Raw genomic sequence first — 18,830 nt, forward strand, 5'->3', positions numbered from 1 at the left:
TCTTCTCCCTTTAAACTCCTTTGTTTGATGACATTAGCCACCGTAGGGCAGGGGGAAGCACGGGGTCTGACCTGGCTGACCCCCAATGTCTCCTGTTCAGTTCTACCACCAGGGTGTGTGTCCTCCCAGAATCCCCTGCATTCCTCCAACTCCCCTCCCCCTCCACGCTCCTCCTTCCAGGCCTTGATGGACGCGATAATGGTTCCTGGGCCCCTCTTTTAGCTTGGTGCCCTCCTGATGAAGAGAACCAGAGGCATGGCCACCGCCACAAGCCCGCACGGGAGCCATTGCAGCTCCTACCCGGGCACTCTCCCGGCCCCCGGCCCTGGGCTGGCCCTCAGCTCAGCAGCCCCCGAGGCTCCTTACGTAGATGGCCTGTCCGTAGATGTCGGTGCTGACGGAGGCGGCCGTGGGAGAGGAGTTGGGCACCGTGTTAGTGCTTGTCTCACTGATATAGATCTTAGCGGTGGGGATCTTCAGAGCCCTGCTGGCCACCTGCAAACAGAGAGGACACTACCTTCCAGGGAAGGGCCTGGCAGGGCTTGGCTGCCTTCTCCCCAGGGTGGGATTCAGATTCACTCTTAACAGGCAAGAAAATAATTTCATAAAACACAGTTCTACTGAGGCTGGGATGTTCTCACATCAGTCTGAATCTGAAGTAACACTTTATGGAGTAGTTTGGTTGGATTCAAAATATTCATAAACCTGATGGTGATGAACGATGCCTTTTTAAAACTAACCCTGGCTTTAAAAAAGATTCAGCTTGGCCAGTGCCCACAAGCCAAGCCGGTGAGACAACTCTAATCCAGCTCCACTGAGAGGAGTCTCACAGGTGTGAGGGAAGCCAGTTACCTTTAACACACACCGTACACACTGGCACAGAGCCCTCGAGTGCTGGTGATGGCAGTGGCCCGAATCATCGCCAACCTTTGCATAGATGGGGAAACTGAGGCCAAGAAGAGGAGCAGGCTTGCCCAAGGTCACATGTAAACAAGCAGCTGGGCAAGGGCCAGAACCTGGGCCTGCCTCTGCTTCTGGTATGGGGCACTGTTCACTTTTTCACAGCATCTTACCTCACCCAGACATCACAGTGCTGGGGAGGATTCACACTGTCTCCAGACTGCTCACCTGGACCATCTTGGTGTGAAGGCCTTGGCCCATCTCTGTGCCCCCGTGGCTCACCAGCACAGAGCCATCTGTGTATACGTGGATCAGGGCTCCTGCCTAAGAGAAGAATGCCAAACACAAAATTCAGCAAATCCTAACTCAGTTTAAGGCCCTGGACCAAAAGTACTGGAGCCCAGGAAAAAGAAAACCCACAGTAGCATTTTGAATAGAAACCTCAGATGAAAAAAAATCAAAGTAGTATACATCTCATGACTTAATAATATAGACCTTCAGTAGTCAGCGAAACTTAAAAAAAATATATCTCTCTGTCACCTGTCCTCAGAGGGAGGGCAGTCATATATGTTTGTCCCCCTTCTCTAGACAAACAGATGGGATCAGAAAGGCAGAGCAGCTGTCCATAGTCCAAAAGTCAGGAAGATAATAACTAGGCACTGACCCCAGGTCAAATAGGGATGTACAAATTCAATTTCATTTAAACAGCAGAGAGTTCCTCTGGTCAGCCCTGCTCCCATGACAATGTGTTTTTGTTGTGTCGTGTTCAGTCATGTCTGACTCTTTGCAATCCCATGAACTATAGCCTGCCAGGCTCCTCTGTCCATGGAATCTTCCAGACAAGAACACTGGAGTGGGTTGCCATTTCCTACTGCCAGATTCCCACAGGGGATCTTCCCCAATCCAGGGATCGAATCTGCATTGCTTGTGTCTCCTACATTGGCAGGCAGATTCATCACCACTGTGCCACTTGGGAAGTCTTGCAACAGTGCAAAGAGAGGGGAATGGGACCCCAGGGCAGTGAAGATGGACAAAATTATACAAAGCAATTACCTGATTTAGAAAAGGAATTGTGAAGCTTATTCCAAATTTGGTAGGAATTATGCACAATCCTCTCTTTTTCCAACAATTCTCCCTAGAGGAAAGAAAAAAAATCTCATAGTAACTTCTCCACCACATTCATTTCAGATTGGACATGTTTTATAAACATTTTACATCTTTGTAAAACTGGAACAAGGCGTCCTTGGAAGTGCCCACTCAGTCTTGGTCATAACTGAGTTGTGCTTCGATTGGGCAGACAAAGTGAGAACAGTGGGCATTTGGGTTCTGGATCCTCCAGTGGAGCTGGAACAAGGCCCACCCTTGACAGTCTCGACCTTAAAGAGTCATTACTCTGATTCCCTGAGAGGGATCAGGATTGGATCAGAGTGCTCTCGTGGTCTTGGACTGTGATGGCGCCAGGGAAGAACTGTGGCTTGTTGCTGATAATACTTCCTCTGCGCTGTATATTTGCTTATCCAAGTAACTCTGTGAGAGACGAGGCCAGCACAATTATCCCCACTCTGTGAATGATGAAGCTGAGGCACAAGGAGATGGAGTGACTACCAAGGTCACATTTATAGATCGGTGTCAGAGGCAGGCACATAACTATGGCGTTCTTAGTCCTGGGCCAAAGCATCGTCTGCCCAGAAGGCAGACAAACATGTGAAGACGGACCACACTGCTATGCTCCTAAGTGCTGTGACCCGGGGGCCCCGGGGCTACAGAACATTTCAGGATCTCAAAGAGATGGCTATGGATGAGTCAGCAAACGCAGCAGCCTTCTCAGTTATCTAGTAAGTTATTATTTTTATTTTGAGTTCAGCAAAAAGGCTATAAAATCTGAGCCAGAACGTCAGGCTCCTCCCCCGCGGCGCTTACTTGTTGAACTTGTCGACCTCACTCTTCCGAGCGTAATACTGAGAGCTCTTCAGGCATTCATCCCAGCACCTGGGCACGCTGAACCCCTCAAGCCGCTGGTTGAAGTGGGTCAGGTCCCCTTCTTTGTACAGGTTCTTCCGCCGCACCTTCCCAAGCAGTGAGATGCTGAGGCTGTGGCCGTGGCAACAGACCAGGGGGGCGTAACCGGAAGTGGCGCTTCCCGCCCCTCCCCAGCGCCTGCCCATCCTTTACCGCGATGGAAGTGTCCAAAATCCAAACTAGGCTAAGCCCCACTGACTTGTTCCTCCATATTCCCAAAGTAGGCTAAGCCCCTCTGACTTGTTCCTCATCTTCCCAGCTTACTTCCTCCGCAGGCAGCCCACAGGTCACTGCGACTTCGCTCATCCAGTTCTCGGCAATGAACAGGGCCTGGGGCCCCCCAAAGCCCCGGAAGGCCGTGTTGGAGGGCAGGTTGGTCTTGCATAGCCGCCCAGTGCCCCGGATGTTGGGGATGTTATAGCAGTTGTCCATGTGGAATAGAGCTCGTTCCATTATCTGAAGCACACACAAGCAACCAAATTGGGAGAGAACGTGCATGGATCTCATTGGCTCCTCAAAAAAGGAGGCGAGCTTTCAAGGGCTGCACCCATCCCTGCCTTTGCCAGCCCCACAGTCAACCGCTCTTCTTTGGGCCCACAGTAATTTTTTCCTGTGATATCACAACTGCCTCCTTAGTGCACTCCTGGCTTGCATCTCTTCCCTCTAATCTATGCTTCATACTAAAAGGTAAGATCATAGCTAGTCAAAGCACTTGCTTCAAAGTGCCACTTGTTAACACCAGAATAAAGTCTGTATATCTTTTAAGTGTGGAATTCAGGACACTTTTTGACCTTTCCCCAGTATATCTTTTATCCTCTTTTCTGATAGCCTGTTACTCTCACCTTAATGCCCCTCCCCACCATATCCACCTGCTAAAATTCCCATTCGGCTCCCACATGAGCAAGCCCCTCCCAGATCCTCCAGTTGGGATTGATCATTTGCCTTTTTTTTTTTTTCTCATTTGCCTCTTTTAAAAAGTTGGTGATTTTATTCCCATTAAACTTGTACTACAAATAGTTCTAAGAATCTAATACTTCCATAAGTCATGTAATGCAAACCAGTAGCCCCTCCACGCTCCTCCTTCCACTCCCCAGAAGCAACCACTTATTCTGTCAGTTGTTTACATTGTCTTCCACATCTCTAAATAATGTGTTCACATTTCCATTTCTTGACTTGTTCAGTTTAGACTTTTACACTGTTTTTCCATCACGGAAAAGGAGGATTTAGTCCTCCCTCCCCCACCCCCGCCCCAACCCTCTTTCTTTTTGTACACACCGGCCTCCTGTCTCCCACCATCCCTATATCGTTATATATTGATCTGTATATTGATGTTAACAGTCCATTCAATAATTCTGTAAACATCACTTACAATTGAACAGGCCCTGGAGTTATGCTAGAATTACTTCTCTCTTTATTGATAATATTTCCCCCTTGGAGCTAATAATTATCTTTACTTTTTACATTGGCTTTGTTTTCTATTCACATATTTCTAAAAAGCTGTTTTCAATATGTTCAGACATATTTGATTTTCTATCAGTCTCATCTTTTTGAAGACATTGTTTCTGGAGCCTTCTGACCAACTTTCATTTAAATTGGCTTCCCCGGGCATCAGTGGTGGTGCTTCTCTGGTGGTTCAGAGGGTAAGGAATCTGCCTGCAATGCAGGAGACCTGGGTTTGATCCCTGGATTGGGAAGATGCCCTGGAGAAGGCTACCTACTCCAGTATTCTTGCCTCAAGAACTCCATGGACAGAAGAGCCTGGCATGCTACAGTCTGATGCCTCTGTTCAGCTGTCACTCACGGGTTTCCCCCCCACATTCATCCCATGATTCCATCTGCCTCTCTCCACATTGCATTTCCTCTTTCTAGATTTCCATGTCTTCCCCTTTCTTAGTTTTATACCTTCATATTATTGGAGTACAACCTTCAATATCTTTCCAAAAAGAGTATATAGAGAGGTGCATTTTTGAGAACTTGCTTGTCTGAAATGTCTTTATTCTGCTCTCACTTTTAATTCATGATTTGGCTGTATGTAGAATTCTGGGTTGGAAATAAATTTTTTGTTTACCCTCAGCATTTTGAAAGCATTAGCTCCAGTATTGAGAAATCAATACCTTTCCAATTCTTGGAATGAGTCCTGGTTTTGTCCTCCTCCCTGAAAATTGTGAAATCTTTGTCCCCTGGTTTTTGAAATTTCACAATGATGTAAATTAGCATAAGTCTATTTTCTTTTTTTAAAAAATGTTTAAAAAATTTATTTACTTTGTTGGAGAATAATTCCTTTACCATATTGTGATGGTTTTTGCCATACATCAACATGAATTGGCCAAACTGATGCAACCACTATGGAGAATAGCATGACGATTCCTTTAAAAACTAGGAATAGAGCTACCATAAGGCTATTTTCCTTTATTGTGCTGGTTCCTGGATGGGCTTTCTTAATCTCAAAATGTATGCCCACCAGTTTGGGGAAATTTCTTAAATTCCTTCTTAACAGTTTTCCTCCTCGCTCTTTTTTCTATTCTTTCTTTCTGAAGCTTCTATTATTTGGCTCTCCTGGATGGGTCCTCAGATTTTCTTGTATTCTACTATTTTCCCATTGTTTCCTCCTTTTTAAGAGAGTGTCTTCAGTTTCTTTCAACCCTTCTGCTTTCACAGTTTTAATTCACAAGACTTCATTTTTATTCTTGGACTGCTCCATTTTTATAGCATTCTGTTCTTTCTTTAAAGTATAATGGCTCGTCTCTTTGATGAGCTAAATGATAGCTTTTGTTTGTTTCATTTTGGCTTTGGTTTACTTCCCCATTTACAGTCTCTTTCCCATAGGTTGCTTTTCAGTGTTAGTCATCCTAGATGATTTTTATGTGTCTCAATTCCATTTTTTGCTTTCCCTTAGTACTTTTTCAATTGTACTTCTATTTCATTTTGTCTTTTATTATCTGTCTCTACCATATTGTAACCTTCTTGAGGGTGGAAACAATGTCATGTTCTTTATGTCACCACCCTAGGGGTTCAATAAATATTTGCTGGGTTGAATTTTAACACTTGTAAAATCTTTGGGAATAAGTTCTATATCTTTCTCAACCTGATTTTCCTATAACATCAAGAAGCAAGTTTTATAGTTAGTAAGACTACTAGAAATGTTTTCTTTTCTGAACAGTTTCTTACCCTAGATCTGAAGTATAAAGCTTCCAAATTGAGCCAATTAGAGAAGCCCTTAGCATGTCCAAAGTGGGAATAATAGAGAACTTCTGTTTTTCTGAAATTTCTTTTTTACAGGAATCTATACATATATAACTAACATAGTCATAAAGTTAAGATTTAAAGAACATAAAGATAGTACCATCAAGGTAACTTTGTTAATTTTCAAAATGACAAAAATCTGAGTCATATGAGAAGATTCAAAGCAGCACTGTCCATAAAAATTAAAGAGTGGAAACAGCCCAGTTGTCCATATAGTGGTGAGTGGGAAACAAAATATGGTCCTTTCATACAATGGAATATTCTTCATCAATAAAAAGGAATGAAGGAATGGTCCATGCTATCACATGGACCTCCCAGTTACCCCAGGATGCAGGGGCAGGTCTGACATACACCGTGAGAGAGGTCCTGGCTGTTCCCAGCATTGCTGTAGTGATCCACCTCCAGAGCCACAATCTTCCCTGTCTTCATGAAGCCAACCTGGTAAAAAGGAGAGTGAGCTCAATAGTTCCCTCCCTCTGTCTGTCTCTAACCATCTTCTCCCACTTAAGCTACCTGCAAAAGACAGAAAGAATAAGACATCACACCATGAAATGAAGGAGAACTTAAGAGATCTGCAGACTTCACAGGTAAAGAAGAAAGGAACTAACATCTCCTACTGATGGACCCTTCTCCCTGCACTTGTCCTTCTTCCTCTCTACTCCTGGCTTCTGTTCTACCAGCAGAAGTGAGGAGGTAAAAAAGAGAGCATTGGTCATGACAGGCCAGGGAGGGGAATGTTGGGAAGAGGAACTAGGAGAGAAACCAGAGAACCCCTCATAGCTTTTGGGCAGCAGACAGCAAAAGTTACACTTTGCTCAAGTATGAACATGCTTCCACATCCCCAACCTCGTGTGAACTAGCCAAACAAACCCTGACAGACCATTTCGTGAGCGAGGAACCTGAAATCTCCAAAGACCAAGTTACTTGCTTGGAGCCCACAAGAATTTGGGAGTGAGAAAAACAGTAAAACAGTTTCTTTTGGTAAGTTAAGTCGTGGAATGAAGTCAGAAGAAGCCAAAGAGGAGATCTTCAAAACCAGCTTGTGCAGACAGAGGATTATAGCACATTAACGTTAGGCCACTTTGCAGAATGGATTTACCCCAGGTCTGCTGATAAATTGTGTTTGAGCCTGAGTGGACAAAGACAAGATTTGGACCACAGCAATTTCACAGAAGTCGTGCATAGCAACCTGGGGCATCTCCTGGGAGCTGGCCTGCATTGCCCTCCTATGTTGCTGTTGGCTGATTTGAATTTCTCTCCTTGCTATTTCTTCTTTGAACTTCTATAGGTTATCATGAGAAAAGTTAGAGTATATCCCAGGATCCCTGAATCTTCACCCCCAGTTTCCTAAGCAGATGACACTGTGCACCCAGCACAACCCCTGACATCTAGAACCTTGTATCTGGCCAAGAAGGGGTGTCTGCCACCAGTTATCAGCATATCCTCATCACGATCCAGCATGCAGCGCACCGGGTGTCCGGTCCTGGGGGAGACACCAGACTGTGAGAAATCTCTACGACAACCAAGCTCGGTGAATCTCAGAGATAAAAACTGCAAGGAAGCCTTCTTTTTCCACCAGGACACTGTGCTGGACAAGGTAGAGGTATACGGGTATGGGTAATGGGGTGTGGGGTGTGTCCTTGCCATCAGGGTCCTCACAGCTGGATAGAGGAGATAAGACATGGACACAATGAGCCAGGTGATACTGCCTTCACCCCTATACTCAAGAGTTCTATAAACAGAGGGCTGTGCAAATTCCAAGCAAAAGCTATCTGCTTCCCAACAAAGGAAACCCAGGAAGTCTTCCCAGCAGAAGCAGCCTTATTTTTCTCCCCAGAGTCCATTGGAACTCACTTGTAAGCAGCCAGGGCCACAGCCACAGTCACCAGGGTGCTCCGGGTCTCCTTCCCCCCAAAGCCTCCTCCCATTCTCTTCACTCGGACCAAAATCCGGTTTACTGGAACCCCCAACATTTTTGCAACAAAGGACTGGCCAAAAGAACAAAATACTCTCAGTGAATGCATCACCAGGACTTTCTTCATGCTTGACCCAGAGCCTACCTGACACACAGATGCCTAATTATTGCTGTGAATTCTGAAATCCCTTGATTCAAGAGTCTCCCTCCTGCCCCAGGGCAACCCTTGGGTAGTGGTGCCAGGGTCCAGTACACATCAGTTACTGCCCACTGAGTTCACATGCTTGTTTACTTGTTTTAATCACAGGGGTGAGCAGCTGTCCACAGCATACCATCAGGGTCAAAACTCATTCCATTTAGCCAAGAACTGGTGGGTCACGAGGGGAAGACCAGTTGCCAAAAACACTGGCAACCATTGTCATTTACACACAATGGAGAAATGAGGACCAGCTGAGCCCCGCAGATCATCCCGTGGTACCCGTGGCTCTCAGTAAGCTCAACTCCTTCATTTAACAGATGAGGGAACTGAGGTCAGATATGATCTGACCAATGCAATACAGCACTGGAATGACAAAAGCTAACACTTTCTAGGCTCTATCCAAGTTTTAAAACTTATCTAACCCGTTACAGCATCCATGCCAGGCCCTGTTTGATAGATGAGAAAGGTTGTATAACAAGTTCAGTCATACCAACTTGTTGGAGACAGGGCCTGGCTTCAGACTACCACCCTCACGTCCCCTCCTGGACCAGCCCATGTCTCCCTCTCCCCTGGCCCCTTGTTGACCTGCTGACCTCCTACCTGGGTTTTTGTGGCATTCTGTGTGGATGCAAAGAGCTCCATCTCCCCTGCCTCGCCTTTCGGAACAGCAATGGTGCAGTGAGTCTCCATGTAGAAGTGCTCTTGGCCACCAATGTAGAGCTCACCTGGGGAAGCAACAACACTCCCCACAGTGAACCCAGTGCTGCAGAGGCAGTGAGTTTGCTTAAGGAGAGAATGTGCTTGTCCAGGGCCCTGGGCAGTACCACCGGTCCACAGAGAGCCTTTCAGTTCCCTAACCAGGGTGGGCAAGAGTCTCAAAGTCTTAGCTGTCTGGCAGCCAAACCCCAAAGGAGAAACAAAGACAACACTGAAATACGTCAGGTGTGAAGCTTTCGCCCTACTTCAGCCAGTGGAAATCAAAGATTTTTAAACTACCATTGTAAACCTTTTAAAAAAAATAGAAAAGGAGTTAATGAATGTGACTGAGCAGCTGAAAATAAACTGCATCTTCCAGAGCTGAGGCTGTCAGGCCAGTTGGAGAGCTGGCTTACTAGTTACAGCAATGCGCAGAAATCAATGTAAAAAACAAACCCCAAAGGGGTCTGATCAGTAGCCTTGCCCTAGGATGCGAGCTCTGGACCTAATTGCACAGTGGGGGAGGGAGAGGGTGGGGAGAGGAGATAGCACTAGCTGTCAATGGGTGAGGACTGCCCTCATGCAGATGGGGAGGACAAGGATTCTGTGTAGCTGGAAGCCTGGCGGACCCAAGGCTGGCCAGACATCTGTGACCCTTATCTTCTCTAGACAGTCTTCCAAATCCAACATGCCATAATCTCTCCAGAATCACTTAGGTATGTCCGGTCTAGAGACAGGAGAATGGAGACTAAGATGCTGACATTCCTTCTTTCCCAGCCACCTGTCTAGTATTTTTTACAAACATCAGAAAGATTCTTCTGTTCAGAAATGTCAGGAAATCACTTCCATGCTACAGGGCTCTGGTACACCTCTTAAATTTCACTCCGAAACCAGGGCCACCCCATCCCCACCTTTGCATGGTGCAGCCATACCTGAAACCACATTATCTGCTTCTGAAAACCCCTTCTTGAGGTCTCCTTTCTCAATCTTCAGCTCAGATCCATAAAAGGAATTATTTTTTATAGCATCCTGAGGATTAAAAAGAAGTTTCAATGACTTGACTCTAAAGGATGGAAGGTGAGTTTAAGGGGCTGGGGAAAAGAAGCTCTTGAATGATTACTTCTTTCTCCTCACGTAAATCACACAGGCATCTCTATGAGTATTTTACGCAGACTAAAAGTAAGCTCAGTTGTATCCCAGGGTGTCCTGTTTCTCTGTTTCCTCAAATATAGACACACAACCCTGGTTCTTGGGGAAAAGCAAGGGACCTCTCAAGAAATCAGTTGAAATTGAAATTGGAAAGGAAGAACTCAGTTTGGCCATTAGTGGACTGAGTCTAGGATCATGATGGGAGGATTCACAGGATCACATAATCACAGGACTGGAGGAGATTTAAAAGCCTATCTGGGAAAATCCCACCTGCACCTCACATCTCCTCTAGAGGGTCTTAATGAAGGTGGCTCCAGGAACAGGAAGCGTTCCCCTCTCCAGCCAGCCCACCCCCAGGTACCTCAATCGTGATAATGGCAGGAAGATCCTCGTAGGTGACTTTCACCCCATGAGCAGCTCTCTGTGCGTGTTCTGGGGTGTCAGCGACCACAGCACCAATGATGTGCCCAACGCAAGTCACCTAGGAGCAGAGTCACATGGTTAAAGAACATAACACATTCCTCATGAAGCAAATTCTTTTGGATTGTTCAAAACAGCAAAGGAAGTCCCACCCCCATAGTTTTCTAAGGTACATTTAAGGAATGTCCTGGGACCGTTTCATGTTCTTATCCTACTACTGGGGGCTATGTGCCTCGTCCTAAGTATTTAGAATCAGCAGAATTGGAATAGGCCTTGGAGAGAACTAGTCTCAGGATGGCAAACTTGATTCATCTCCAGGGCCAATTCTGAGGGCAACCTGTTGAGAAGCTGCTCAGGATAAAGCGTTGTGATTGGTTAGTGATGTTTGCCATGAGCAGCAGAAAGGAAAGCATGGCACCATGAAGTGTATCTGTCCACTCAGATCCACACAGCACCCTTGTTCTTCATATGAAGAGATGGAAACCAAGACAGCAAGATCTAAATTGACTCATTACTGGACCATAACTAAATCTTAACCTCTGACTTGGAGTATTATTTTCTTTCTACCACTCTACTCTTTTTTATCTTCTCTTTTTCAGATTTATACCAAAAGTTTCTCAAAGGGCAGCAATCATTTCCCATAGTTCATCTAGATGCCCCAAAGCAGTAGTTCTCAAATACTGGTTCTTAGTTACGATAGTCTATAAGCCAGTTTTTTGGGTTGCTAGATTTATAAACTAATTAATAATTATTGTTTTCTTTTCATTGGATGAGCTCAGTTTCTATTTTAAAAACTTTATGTATTTCCTTCAGGGATGTTTTCCAACATCATTCCAAAAATTAACAACAAAAAATTGTCCAGCTCATCACTTTGGAATATAATATTTCTTGACAATAAGGACCAATATATAACATGTCTGTCTCTCATAATTACTGCTTTAGGACTCAATTAAGCTCTTGACTTAGCTAGTTAGCATAGAGGATGTCGAACCTGGATGACTCTCACTAACCATAATTATGGTCTTAGAGGCTCTTGAAGCTTGTAAAGCAATTTATCTTCTACCAAAAGCTCACCTTTAGTTCTAATGTCTCAGAGCTATAGTTCTGAATTCTCTCCTTCATGTTTACCTCAGTAATAAGTTGAATTTGTCCTTAAGCAACACCTACTCACCATCAACTTGCAATATTTGATCTGTACTGGAATAACAAAATGACTATCTGAGAACTATCCTATAAGTATACAGGTTTTTGTAGCACCTGCCTTGAATGCTTTTTTTTTTTTTTTTTTGGCAGAACTCCATATATGGTTGAAATCAATAGTTAAACTCTCATGTAAGTGAATTATCAGTTCACATAGTAGTGGTAGTATAATTGTAATTTTTATTCTGTTTACTTTCTGCTTAATGTATACATTGCTTAATGTATATATTAATGTATACAATACATTCTGCTTAATGTATTTTTATTTCCTTTTAATAAAGGAGCTTAATATTGTACCCTAAGAACCTGATTCTTAGTTAAAATACAGTTACCAGCCTTTTTTTTTAATGCCACTCTGGCATGGAGTCATGTTACCATGTCTGATAATAAAAGCAGCAGCCATCAATTAAATAAGTAAGTACACCTTAAGTTAAAAGTGCTACCAGGCATATCTCTCCCTTTACTGATTGTCCCAAATACTGCCCAATTGGATGATGGCCACAATATGTGCAAATGCATAAATCTTTTCAAGATTAGGGGTCTGAAGAAATGAACACAAATTAAAGCTTAAATACTTATTCCACTGACTTCGTATTTTTTTTAAAAAAATCCAAGATATACCTCATCCTTCGCAAAGACTGTCTCATCATTAAAAAGTCCAGTTTCATTACTCCCAGGAATATCATCAGCAGAGAGAAAGCAAACAAACCCTGGCACTTTCTGAGCTTCTGAAACATCAATGGACCTGCAAGAAGGAGGAGCGTGAGAAGTCAGGAAGGAAAACTGAAGCAGAAGACCCGTCACCTGAGAAAATGCGGAACTAGGCCACACCTCAACCTGCAGATCAGTCATTTTTTCCCCCAAAGATTGTATGGTAGAGAAAATCTCTGAAATACCTTCAAATTTTGATACCTTATAAATCTTGCTCCTTGTAGTTCCCCATCCAATACCATCCATCCTTTTGCAGGAAGAACAGATACTATCATCTAGAAGAGAGAGCTATATCCTTGAAGGGTCCACTGATAGAATTCAAAGATCCATGAACTTAAATGGGAAAACATTTTCCTCTTAAAAAAAATATGACCCATTAAACAATCAGATAACCTTATCTTCTTTTTGACAGGCTTTCCTTCACCCTAATTCTTCTCCTTTCTCCCTCCTATCCTATCCTATTTGGCAAATGCTGCTTAAATACTCACCATGTGGAGGCCATGAGCTGGGCGCTAGGGGGGATATAAGATGAATAGGACAAGTCTGTCCCTATGGGCCTTGTACAGACCCTATTCTGGTCTCCACGTACAAGGGAACCAAACAGCATTTACTCTGGAGAGCTCCAACTAACACCCACATCATAGTTATTATAACCATCCAGAATCAGCATGTTAGGGCTCTTGCTATACCACTCAGTTTCCTTACCTGGGACATGGGAATAATAGGACCTGCCTATAGGGCTGTGGAGAGGAATAGATAAAGCATTATGTATAAAATGCTTAAACCAGGCTGCAGCAAACATTAAGTGTAACATGAGTATCTATTCTTTATTATCATCATCATCTTAGAGGTGGCAGTTCTTGCCATTTGGGCTTTCAAAGTTTAATAAACAAGTACAAGTGACTGTTCTCTATTGGGTCCTTTGTGGACACTATCATTTTAAATATGCTATCATACATGGGGAAAATGAGAGCTTGTCAAGAGCTTGGCTTGACAAGGCCAATGTCAATTTGCTAGGCACGGGAACGGGAAGTCAATGCCAGCCATGCTAAGGCCTCCTTCTTCCCTTTAGTACTGACTCAAGTTTTCCTGAAGATTTGTACTGAAGTTTAGCCGATTTCCACAGTGTAGATCTAAGAAAGGTCTTTCAGCAGTTCCTCATCACTTTTTGGGCCAAGCGTAACATCCCTGGTCAGCACCCCTAAGGCTTTCCTGATCTGGGCCCTGACTATGTCTTCATTATCATCACCCCACCCTCCCAGGAACCACTGAACCCCTCTTGTGTCCTGCTCCTTTCCTGCCTGGGTTTAACACAAGTCGCTGTGCTCCTCTCTGGACCAGGAGGCCCTAGAGAAGGCTCAGTGTTGTGGCATCTCCAGTGCCTGGCTGGTGCTCCCAGCACCCTCTTCCCCCAAGTGTTTTCACTGCACGCACTTGATCTTGGCGTGGGCCCGGGTGCTGGTGACCAGCCGGAGAAACAGCTCATTCTCATAGCGAGGGATGTCGTCACAGTATATGGCTTCCCCAGAGGCTTGCATGGCCGCGGCCAGGTGGGGCAGGGGCCGGCCCACTGTGTCCTCCTTGGACTGACCCTTGGGCACCTCCTGGAACAACATGGTCACCGGTTTCAGAGGACACTGTTCCTCTATAGGCCCTGGGGAACCGTGGAGAGCTTCAGGCCAAGGCAAATGTGAGGAATGAGAATGGAGGAGGCAGGAGGGCACAGGGGCAAGGAAGCAGGAGGCAGGTTAGAAGTCACTTGAAGAGCAGTCACAGTATCACTGTACAGTCATCCTCAGTAACTGTGGGGGACTGGGTCCAGGACAGCCCCTGGAGAACAAATCTACAGGTGCTCAAGTCCCTCTATAAAGTGGTGCAGTACAGTCGGCCCTCTGTATCCATGGATTCCACATACACGGATGAGGGCTAACTGTATACAGGAACAAACAAAACGAGAAGCCTAAAGTTCCGTTTGTTGGAGGTTGGGTAAATAAACGATGCTATGTTCACAGGTTGGAATAATATACAGTTGCTAAGAGATATTTTTGAAGAATTTTAATTAGAAGGAAATGCTCATGGTAAGTGTAAAATCAGGACACATACTATTGTATGTGTACATGTAATGATTCAAATTTTGTGGGAAAAACACTGTAAAATGCAAATATGTCCATATATGCATAGGGGGAAAATGGAGAGCCGTACACAAACATATGGGCTTCCCTGAGAGTTCAGGTGGGAAAGAATCTGCCAGCAATGTAGGAGATTCGTGTTCCATCCTTGGGTCAGGAAGATGCTCTACAGAAGGGAATGGCAACCCACTCCAGTATTCTTGCCCAGAGAATCCCATGGACAGAGGAGCCTGGTGGGCTACAGTCCATGGGGTTGCAAAGAGCTGGACACGACTGAGCAACTGACTTTCTCACTGTCTCACACAAACATAATAATTTTCTCTTGGAGGTAAGGTTTGGTGTGATTTCTATCTTCTTTATGTTTTTCTATATTTTTCAAAATGTTCTAAAGTGGATTCAGTTTAAAATAAAATTCTGTTTTATGTGTTTTTTCAAAATAACAATAATGATGGCTAGTATTTATTTAGAGCTTACTATATACTGGAATTATCTAAGTTATTTACTTTTATTAACAAATTGAATCCTCAAAACTGTGCTGTGAAACAGGGACCCACCTTACCCACATCTGCAGCTGGGTATAATTATCTTGCCCAAGAGGCACAGAGAGAAAGTCACTTGTCCAAGTGTACACAGTTATGTGATGGCAGAGTTTGGATTCAAGTCCTGGCCGTCAGGTCCAGAATTCACGTTTTGGATTGTTACACTTGAGAGCCGAGGTCTACAAATTGTGGACAATGGCCAAATCTGGCCCACTCTCTGCTTTTATAAATAAAGTTTTAGTGGTGCACAGTCACACACATTCATTTATGCATTGCCTCCGGCGCCTTTTGTGCTACAGTGACAAAACTGAAAAATTGTAGCAGAAACTACGTGGCCCACAAAATCTGAAAAATTGATCCTTTACCTAGGCCCTCTCAAAAAATTACTGTTAATAGAAAAAAAAATTTTTTTAAATTTTGTTTACTTGGCATACTCAAGAGAATGCCTGGCTTTCCACATTAGCCCATAGAGGAACCAGAAAAAACAAAATGGAAAAAAAAATTTAAGGAGCAGGTGAAGGTGAGAGTAAGCCCAAGAGAGAAATGAGGTGAGCTTCATTCACATTAATATAATTCCTGTTTCCTCCACTAGATATTTATGCACAATGGTAAGGAGCTTTAAGCAGTGACGTACAATGTTAATCAGTCACTCACCAATGGTCACTCACCAATCGTCAGCATCATCTGTGGCCTGCAAGGGCCCCTGATATTAGCCACATATGGTTTGTACTCACTTGGAAGAGCTGGATGTTGGCTGGAGGGTCTTTCTGAAAGAGCAAAGTGGCGCTGGTGTAGGTGGGGTCCACTTTACCACACTTCTGTGGAGACAAGGTGACAGGTGATCATGACTATTTCTATCACTGGTCCCAACCTTGGCTGTCCCCAAGTGGTAAAAGTAACAACTTTTTCATCTCCTCATCTGCACTCCTTCTGACGCTGGCTGGATCTACCTCAACATTTTATCATGGGCTCTGTCAGCTTCTCTTCTCCCATCCCTGCACCCTACTTCCTCTGATCCAACCAAGGCTTCCCTCCTTCCTGCATTGATGTGTGCGTCTCTGTTGGGAACATCCTTCTCCCCCAGCCTTCCTGGAAAAGTCATTACTTTCCCCCTCAATTTTGTGGGAAATATTTAATGTAGGGGAATCATTCATAATAGTAATATGATCTTAACAAAATTAAGTGGCATGTGAAGCTATGTATGCCGCGTGATACCAAATCTGTTTAGAAAATAATAAATCCAGATCAAAAGACAGCAAGATGATAGGTTTATAAACCTATAGGTTTATAGACAGATGGAAGGGAGACAGAAAGAGAGAGATGGGGCAGACAAAAAGGATTACACACAGATTGGACAGATAAACATGGGGAAAAGATCAGAGGAATAAGCAAAAATACTAGGTGGTTTCACCTAAGATCTGAGAGTAATTTTAATTTTTTCTTTATACATTTTTGTATTTCTAAAGTTTTCCACAAGTTTTTTACTTCCATAATTAGAAAAATTATTGTGAATGTTTATAAAAGAGGTATCTCACTCTGCTGTCCCCACAGATGTGAAGCTTTTTCTCCTTTGTGCTCCCCACTCCCAACTCCATCTCCTCAGTAGTCACACCAGGCTGGCCTTTATTGATCCTATTCTCTCCCACACTAGGCCACCCACCATGTGCAGTACAATCTTATGATATATAAAAGTATAAAATAAAGCTTGCTGGCAAACCCATCTCAGGAGCTGGGCTGCACTTCAACTAGCACCCTCTCCTGAATGCACAACCCCACCTCACATCTTATCACACCACATTCCCATAATCACATAATCAGAATCACATAATCACAGTTGTATCAGCTACACGGCAGAAGGATCATCAGGTCTACCCACCCCCAGATTTTACAGCTAATGCTTAGAAAGAGTGGTGACCTATTCAAGTTCATATCTGAGGTAATGTCACAGCCAGAACAAGAACCCACACCCCTGACTCCCAGCCCAGTGCTCTGTCTCTCAACCCCCAAGTTGGCTCCCATCTCCGTGTGACTCTCTAGGCTGTGTCCCTGGTCCCTACTCCTCTGTCCTTAGACATCCAGAGGAGAGGAGCGTTTACCACCTGGTCCACAGTCCTCTCCTGCCTCGGCCAGCTTCCCAGATCCCGAAACACAAGTGCCACAGGAGCACACACGTGCTCGGCCTTGCCAGGCCCCACACTCACATCTTCCGAGTCCTCTTTGCCCAGTTTCTTCAGTACCGTCAGGTAGAACTTGAAGAAGAAGCTGAGGGTGAGGGTGCGTCGGAACTCAATCATGCCTCCAGGGGCGTCTGGGGATAAGGACAGTTCTTCCGCCAGACCTGCACACACGTCCTGCAGCAGCTTCTCATTCCAGAACCTGCCAGAGAGCAGGGTCATGGGATAGTGTTCCCACCAGCTCTCAGAATCACTTGTGTGAGTGGAGTCATGAACCTCAGCTCAAAAATGTGACTCAAATACTTATAGCTATGTGGCTTTACCTAGTGCTTCAGATAGTAAAGAATTTGTCTGTAATGCTGAGACCTAGATCTGATCCCTGGGTCAGGAAGATACTCTGGAGTAGGAAATGGCAACCCACTCCAATATTCTTGCCTGGAAAATTCCATGGACAGACGAGCCTGATGGGCTATAGTCCATGGGGTTGCAAAGAGTCAGACACAACTGAGCAACTTTCACTTTCACTTCACACAAGTTACTTAACCTCCTAAGGCTCAATTTCCTCTTCTTTAAGAATAAATGCAATTTTTAGAAGAGCACACCAAAAAATAATAGTTCAATCTGTTGAGTTCCTACAACACACTGAGCAATGTCCTAAGTGCTTCATATGAAACGTTACTTTTAATGTAAATTAAAAGGTACAGCAGGGAAAATTTTTATGCTCACTTTACCATGAGAAAACTGAGATATGGGAGAATTAAGTAACTTGACTTATATTAACCACCCGTTAAGTGTTCAAGCCAGGAATTGGAACCAAGGAGCCTAACTCCAAAGTTCAGCTTTATCTAGCCATATGGTTATTGTAAGGATTACATAGAAGAGTACCAGCAAAGTGCTTGGTACAGTTGCTGCCGTATGGTAGCCTTAGAAATAGTAGTTGCCATACTAATCGTGTAGCAGCAGTAACAGCAGTAGCAGCAACAGCAATAGTAGTCGCAGCAATACTAGTAACAGTCATGCTAGCAGTGACAGGAGCAGGAATAGTAGGAGTGGAAGCAATACTAAGAGCAGTGGAAGCAGAAGTGATAGCAGAAATAAGAGAAGCACCAGCAGTAATAGCAACAGTACAAGCACTACTGCTAGTAGGAGAAGTAACAGCAGCAGCAGTGGTGATGCTTCTATCAGCAGTAATAGCGGCAGCAGCAGTGCTAGCTGCAATAGTGATAGTTATGATAGCAGTAAAGTGGTAGTGATAGCATTAATAATAGCTTCCGTAACAGAAACAGCAGCAGCAGTAACACTGGCAGAAGCCACGATAATATTATTAGCAGGAGAAGAGACAGCGTAGCAGTAGCGACTGTAACAGTAGCAGTAGCCACAGTAGTGGTGTTAGTCATAGCAGTGAGAGCAGTAGGAGCGGCAGCAATGATGACAGTGGGACAATCGGAACAGGAGGAGAGGAATGAGATGAGCAGCAGGAGTAACTGGAGAAGTGAAGCAGCAGTAATAGGAGCTGTAGCTGCAGAAATAAGTAGC

At 44.3% G+C, this 18,830-nt stretch overlaps 1 protein-coding gene across 2 annotated transcripts in view; it reads right to left on the bottom strand.

Moving 5' to 3' along the window:
• XDH (xanthine dehydrogenase) overlaps positions 1-18,830 on the bottom strand; it is a 59,844-nt gene that overhangs the window by 12,105 nt on the left and 28,909 nt on the right. For both annotated transcript variants that reach the window (XM_070476505.1, XM_070476501.1), the window contains exons 15-29: positions 17,322-17,496; positions 15,855-15,938; positions 13,887-14,056; positions 12,363-12,486; positions 10,483-10,602; positions 9,905-10,001; positions 8,877-9,001; positions 8,017-8,150; positions 7,558-7,645; positions 6,514-6,600; positions 3,184-3,375; positions 2,821-2,966; positions 1,954-2,035; positions 1,129-1,224; positions 367-495 (exon numbers count right to left, since the gene is read on the bottom strand). In XM_070476505.1, the coding sequence (XP_070332606.1) occupies positions 367-495; positions 1,129-1,224; positions 1,954-2,035; positions 2,821-2,966; positions 3,184-3,375; positions 6,514-6,600; positions 7,558-7,645; positions 8,017-8,150; positions 8,877-9,001; positions 9,905-10,001; positions 10,483-10,602; positions 12,363-12,486; positions 13,887-14,056; positions 15,855-15,938; positions 17,322-17,496 (1,849 nt within the window). The remainder of the gene's footprint in view (positions 1-366; positions 496-1,128; positions 1,225-1,953; positions 2,036-2,820; positions 2,967-3,183; positions 3,376-6,513; positions 6,601-7,557; positions 7,646-8,016; positions 8,151-8,876; positions 9,002-9,904; positions 10,002-10,482; positions 10,603-12,362; positions 12,487-13,886; positions 14,057-15,854; positions 15,939-17,321; positions 17,497-18,830) is intronic.

This window comes from Odocoileus virginianus, chromosome 2, assembly GCF_023699985.2.
Source record: "Odocoileus virginianus isolate 20LAN1187 ecotype Illinois chromosome 2, Ovbor_1.2, whole genome shotgun sequence".
In the NCBI taxonomy this organism is placed as follows: domain Eukaryota; kingdom Metazoa; phylum Chordata; class Mammalia; order Artiodactyla; family Cervidae; genus Odocoileus; species Odocoileus virginianus.